Here is a 7167-nt window from a genome sequence, read left to right as displayed (position 1 = left end):
AAATTCGATATGGAAAAAGTGGAAGAAAAATTGAAGGAGATCGGAAAATGTCAAAGAGGACGAGACCGTCGGGAAGTAATTGTATATCTACAGCTCTAACGAGAGCAGAATCCTATTTGACGAGGATAGTAGAAAACGATATCCGGTACCTTCAGCAGTGACACTCTCGAAGGCGAGTACTGTTACTGCTGTTAGATTTAGTATGCTGTGGTACTGGTGGGGCTGATTCCAATGTGCTCATTCCATCTTACCCTTACCTTTCTTTTTCTTTTCAATATGTGGTTCAGTTCACGTACCAAGATGTGGTCTGGGTAAATTGGTTAAGACAAAGTAGCTGGGACCAGGGGTCCTATTCCGGTTGCATTTTAGTTTTTATTTCGCCAAAATAACTAATTTCCTCAGTAACAATTTATATCTTTATGAAAGGTCTCGGGGGCCCCAGCTTAGCCCGGGCCCCTCTTCCAATGGCATTTTAGGTTTTATTACGCCGAAATAACTCATTTCCTAAGTAATAATTTAAATTTTTATGTTAAGGTCTCGGGAGCCCCTGCTTAGCTCAGGCCTCAGCGGACCCTTCTAATGGTTCTGTTCCAATTGCATTTTAGCCGAAAATACTAATTTCCCCAGTGAAAAATTAAAACTTTATGTTCAGTTCTAGGGTACCTCTGAAAGGTCTTTTTAAAATTGTGTCATTTGAAAATATTTTGTTGGGATCTGCTTTTAAAATACATATCTTTATTTTCCTCATTAAAATCTATGCACGGTCAAAAAAGGAGGACCTGCGGGGCCTCCTTGGCCGGGGGCCCCGGGGCACTGTCCCGGTTGCCCCAATGGTAGTTACGGTCCTGATTATTGGTGTAATGAAAATTACATTTTTAATTAACTAACGTTTGACGTTTCGATTTCAACTCCGGAAATTGTTCTCAAAAAAAAGATTATTTAAAAAAATTCTTGGAAGATGATTTCATTGGCGTAATTTTTATTATACCAATAATTAATAATTGTGGCTTAATCCCTTCCTTATCTTATAAACATAATACTTAAATTTTTTTAATAAACATTAATATTAAAACTTTTTCTATTTAAATATCAAAGCTATTTTTTTAATAATATAAAATTGAAATTATATTTTCGTTTGAGATTTTGTTATTAACATATTAAACAGAATAAAAGACTACAAATTTAAATTCAAAAATTTCCAGTGCGTCTATCGATAGTAAATTAATGATACGTCTCACTTGGAGATCTGGCAACGTTGACATCTGCAATCGGCTAACTTTGTCCAGCAGTCAGTTGATTTTCAGAGAACTATTTTAATATAGTCGACCAAGTCAGGCGCAAACGGTTCTGTGTAATAAAGTGGTAATAAGTGAGCTGAACTAATGTCTTTAGCGGAATCAGGAATTCAAAGAACTACGACAAATCTTCCCTCTCTTCTCTTGTTTAGTTTACTGTGACAGTTGTGGACGAAGGGTGTACAGCGTCAGTGTCAGTTACTAGACATGAACGTATTTAGATAGGGATGTTGAATGCTGAGTTCCTTAGTTTTAAGGTTACAGGACCCAATGATTTACACTTTATATGGATTCGCAATATTTTTTTTGGTGTTTTGGTGTGCACTATGGATAATTCACTTGTTAGCAATATTTTATGGGTAAGGGACCTTTATACATAACCTCAAACAGGGGCAATAGTGTTGTTTTTTGTGATATTAGTTTATTAAATTGAGTGCTTTTGTGTGTTTTAGTAAATACAGACTGCATAGAAAGGTTAAACCCTTGTCTACAGATGAACCTTACCCCGGTGTCTCAATTTTAAAGCCCCTAATGGGGACTGATGCCCATTTGGTCTCTAACTTGGAGACCTTTTTTACCATGAATTATCCAATGGTAAGTACTGCATTATTTTCAAAATTTACAAACTTATACATCTATTTTCATTATAAAATATTTTCCAAGCAATAGGCATCTTCTATATTTTAACGTTTCTGTTCTTCAATTATCTGCATCACATTGAATTCTCCTTATTACACAAATTCACAAATAAATAGTACAAAAAGTAGGTGAAACAATTCATTTTTAAAATATAGATAATCATTTACACTGACATTTGTATAATCTATGATTTCTTTTGGCAAAAAACCATTTATAGTTGTGTTCAATTGCTTTTTAAGTGTTGAGGCATATTATTTGCTAAACACCATAGAATAAAAAATTGATACCTGCTTGCTAAAATAAATAAAAACTAAAAGTTTATTTAAAACTTTATTTTTGAGTTTTTTTAAATGCCTTCTTTCTAAATAAATACCTTTTATTATTCATCCATTTAAATTTTTAGTTTGTGTTTAAGAGCGTAGGCCAAAATTTCGGGGCAGTGTTTTTTTAATGTATTAATTTTTTTCGAATCCTGGAAAAACTAATAAATATTTTTGAAAAATTTAAACGCAGAATGAAAGAGAACATTCGTACCGAGGGCAGAAGGTCCCTTAGAATAAATAAAAAGTTTCTTTTTATTGAGATATTTGAAATTAAAAATCACACTCAATTTTCAATTTTTTTTTACCACTGTAACTTATTAAAATTAACATTACCTATACCTATACAAGTTTTCAGTCACTTTTGTGAAATTATCCATGTTTTGAAATTTTGTCAGTAGGCTAAAAAAACATTAAAAATGTTAAATTTTCCATAAAGTATCTCGCATTTCTCAATCAAAGGAGCATCAATAAATATCATAAAATTACACACTAATTTGTCATTTTTCTGCCTGCCCCTTACATCTTCAGAAATTTGTACTTTTAGTTTGGATTTAACAGAACGAAAAATTTAGGATTTAGCAGGTTTTGATTCTGATGGGCGATGGGCCCAAATATGTATTAGTTTTCTCAGGATTCGAAAAAAAATTAATGGATTTAAAATTGCATTCGAGCAAAATTTTACGCTTCCGCTCTTAACAAATCTTTAAGAAATCTCTTTATTGCTTTTTGAAAATACACTGCTCAAAAAATTAACTCCATTTTTGATATCTCGAATTTCCTAAATCTGTTGTCCGATTTAAGTGATTTTTTTAATATTATATTATAGCCTTATTATTTAACAATATCGCTGTAATAATATTGTTGCTAGACAGGTAAAATTATCATTACATACCGAGTGTACCAATCAAACTGTGTTTTTCGCAAACACCCTGTGGAATATTCTAGCAATTATAAAATACTGAAATTAAAACCCAACTATAGCTTCAGGTTTTCTTAACATTCTGTTTTTTGGTTCATTTGCTTATGTTAGGTAGTTAGGTAATAAAAAGTTAGGTACTTGAACAACTAGCCATGTTTTTCGTCAATACAGGGTAATATCACCCGTATGCTTGCCTATGGTGAATATAAATTTCTTAATTGTATGTCAAAACATACGCAATAACTACCTCTTAAAACCCACCAAATTTTATTTGCATATCTCAACCGGTTTTAGAGCAATAAATAAATTGTCATTTGTAAGAAAAAATTAAACACTCCGTATCTCGAAAACGAAGCATTTGCGGACGTACCTACGTTTATAAAGCAAACTGTCATTATTTTTTCATGCCGAATTACCCCTTTAAGTTTGTGGTACTTATTTAACTACACCCTGTATAGATGAAGAACGTGCCTAGTTCAGTGTTCGGTATAAATGTTTAAGTAATTCAATACGGCCGTTTTGAAGATAAGCGCTTGCCGATATTTTAACATCACATTAATCATAAAAATTACTCATTAGTAGTCGACTTGCATATTAGTACAGTTAAAATTATTACAGAATAAAATATTAAACAAGAATAATTAGACTTTTTTCTACTTTTAAGGACAAAAAAGCAATTTCATTAATAGTCCAGGGCGGATCTGTTTTGAGATGGACGTTGAGAGGTGACTCAAATTTTTTTGCAGAAATTGCTTGAAAATAACTTAAATAATAGTATTTGAGTTATCCTCCCACTCAAAATGGTCCGGAACATTGTTTAAATAATCAAAATGTCAAAATATGAAAGGAAAAATTCGATTTTTTCATTGGTTTTTTGATTATAACTTTAAAATTATTCATTTCTGAGAAAAGTTGTACCGACATAAAAGTTGCGTAATTAAATTTCCTACAATATACAATTGGTTGAAAATTTAAAAAATAGTCACCCTTGTTGCAAAATAGCAATAATTGCGAAAAAAAAACATACAAAAACAAGTATTCGCATTTTACGTTTTTCAACCATTTATGCTACACTTAGGACCTTCATATTTTACCCAGAAAAACTTTATGATATAGTAAAACAGCACTGTAAATTTCATTAAGATCGGTTTAATAGATTTTGCAAAATAAATTTTGCAATCCAGCTTTCGCAAAAAAAATTCATTTTTTTAAAATGTTGCAGGACTGAAAATAAAGCAGATAGCAAGTTGAATTTTTTTTTGCTTATAGATGTGTACTGTACCTTTCCTTTGCAATTTGCAAAATTAAAATCGATTAATTACCACGGCGTCAGGAAATTTTTTAAATAAACATTAATTTTTGGTGCTACGCGCAGGACAGCGGTGTAGAATTCACACAAGTTGATTTCCACCAAAATTTCTTCCAATCTTTATCTAATATATATATTTTCTTACTCTATATTTTGTTGTATTTTAATATTTTAATTCCACAAAAATCAAACTAATTTTATTATTGTTTGTGAAATATTGTTTAAACAATTGCATATGTTTAAAAATAATAAAGTTTTATTCTCTAAGTTAAAATATATCAACAAAGAAAGTTTTTGCTAAAAAAAGTGTTATTTCAAAGGATAGGTATGTGTTTTTATTTTGCAATAAACAAGTTTATTTATTTATATCGAAATATAATAAAAATTAAAATGTATCAATCATTATCAAAGGTCATTGGAATGCCCAATCAGAGTAAACTATCCGCTGTCCTGCGCGTAGCACCAATAATTAATGTTTATTTAAAAAAATTCCTGACGCCGTGGTAGTTAATCGATTTTAGTTTTGCAAATTGCAAATGAAAGGTACAGTACACTTCTATAAGCAAAAAAAATTTCAACTTGCTATCTGCTTTATTTTCAGTCCTGTAACATTTTGAAAAAATGAATTTTTTTTGCGAAAGCTGGATTGCAAAATTTATTTTGCAAAATCTATTTAACCAATCTTAATTAAATTTACAGTATTGTTTTACTGTATCATAAAGTTTCTGTGAATGAAATATGAAGGTCCTAAGTTTAGTATAAATGGTTGAAAAGCGTAAAATGCGAATACTTGTTTTTGTATGGTTTTTTCGCAATAATTGCTATTTTGGAACAAGGGTGACTATTTTTTAAATTTTTAACCAATTCTATATTGTTGGAAATTTAATTACGCAACTTTTATGTCAGTACAAGTTTTCTCGGAAATGAATACTTTTAAAGTTATAATCAAAAAACGAAGAAAAAATCGAAATTTTCCTTCATTTTTTGACATTTTGATTATTTAAACAATGTTCCGGACCTTTTTGAGAGGGAGGATAACTCAAATATTATTATTTGAGTTATTTTCAGGCAATTTCTACAAAAAAATTTGTGTCACCTCTCAACGTCCAAATGTACTAATATTTTTACAGATGCGCCCTGGTCTATAACGTAACCGAAATCAAAATTACTCTGCACATCATTTTTGAAACGCTATTTGTTTATAATATCTCGTTTTTGTTGGTAAAAATAGTTATTTATGTACTAAGTCAGTAAAGTTACTCTTTATGGAACGAGTCTGATATTATGAGCAGAGCCAGCGAGGCGAATAGCAGACGAGTTCGATAAAGAGTCTTTACTGACGTGGTGCATACAAAATTTTATCGCCAACAATTTGATATTGGTTTTAACACTTACGTACAATTTACAATTTAAAAACTTTTTAAATTCTAGACGTCATAATAATTTCATGACATTGATGACAGATAACTTTTGCAAGATGACCGCTTTCGATTTTTAATCGATAGTTATCAATATTGAATAGTTGCTAAATCGGTAAAGTTTCAATTTATTTTATATGGATATAATTACAAAATACTAAAGAATTTTCCTTTTTGACATAAATTTAATTGATAATATCGCCAATTGTGTACAATATTTTTAATAATTATTAAAGTAAATAAATTTTAAGTTTACTCAAATACTCGCCATTCGATTACTGCTGTCGACAACTTACATTCAATCTCGGTTAATTTGATTAATCGCGGCAGGTAAAGTAAAATTCTTCTTTCAGTACAATAAAGTGTTACTTTACTGCCACAAATGAGGGCAAATGAGTACAATAATGAATGACTTTAGTGACGGTTGGCGATAATAGTTATTTGTGTACCAAGTCAGTAAAGTGACTATTTATCGAACGAGTCTGATATTACGAGAAGAGCGAGCGTAGCGAGCGAAGCTCGTAATAACAGACGAGTTCGATAAGGAGTCTTTACTGACGTGGTGCATACAAAATTTTACCGCCAACATATATTTTTTTAATTTAATGTCTTCCGAACCACTGGGGTTATAAACGACAACAATGGAAAATACATATTAAAAATAAAAAGAGATTATAATATTAACTGGGGAAATATTAACCCCGAACCACTGAGGTTATAAACGACAACAATGGAAAATACATATTAAAAATAAAAAGAGATTATAATATTAACTAAAAGGGGTAGTTCCCTGGGTTGGCTGTATACCTTATAGTTAAACAAACTGGAACATGAAGTAAAACCACTTCTATGTAAAAGGTATATTTACTAAAATTTTTTTTTCAAAATCCCAATGGATTGAATAAAATGTGTTCATCAGAACGTTTTCGAACCTATCGGTCCATCATCAGTGAATTTGAAATACTTGCAAAATAGCCCCAGAACCAAACAATGGTTGTGATTATAAATCAATCTACATTGTGTTATAATAATATTGTAAAGGCTAAACGCCGATGTTCAAAGATATAACCTCTGGGAACATGGTGATGCTATACCCGAGGACCCAATCAACCATCTTAGGTCAACGATGACTACCAATTATAATGTTAAGTAAATACATAATGTACTAACAAAAAGTATACCTAAAAAATTTGTGATACAATTAAATGTCTTTTATTCCTATTTCCTTTAAAAACTGTATTATTATATTGTTGATATTAATTTG

At 30.6% G+C, this 7167-nt stretch overlaps 1 protein-coding gene across 1 annotated transcript in view; it reads left to right on the top strand.

Moving 5' to 3' along the window:
- The first annotated feature begins 1308 nt into the window (after window positions 1–1308).
- The window catches only part of LOC114333918 (ceramide glucosyltransferase-B), a 330856-nt gene continuing 324997 nt past the window's right edge, over window positions 1309–7167 (top strand). Inside the window, exons 1-2 of the mRNA XM_050641309.1 lie at window positions 1309–1654; window positions 1748–1889. Of these exons, the coding sequence (XP_050497266.1) occupies window positions 1530–1654; window positions 1748–1889 (267 nt within the window). The 5' untranslated portion in view covers window positions 1309–1529. The remainder of the gene's footprint in view (window positions 1655–1747; window positions 1890–7167) is intronic.

The sequence above is a fragment of the Diabrotica virgifera genome, chromosome 10, assembly GCF_917563875.1.
Source record: "Diabrotica virgifera virgifera chromosome 10, PGI_DIABVI_V3a".
Taxonomy (NCBI): Eukaryota; Metazoa; Arthropoda; class Insecta; order Coleoptera; family Chrysomelidae; genus Diabrotica; species Diabrotica virgifera.
The sequence above is the reverse complement of the archived record's forward strand: the minus strand, read 5'-3'. Positions and strand labels throughout refer to the sequence as shown.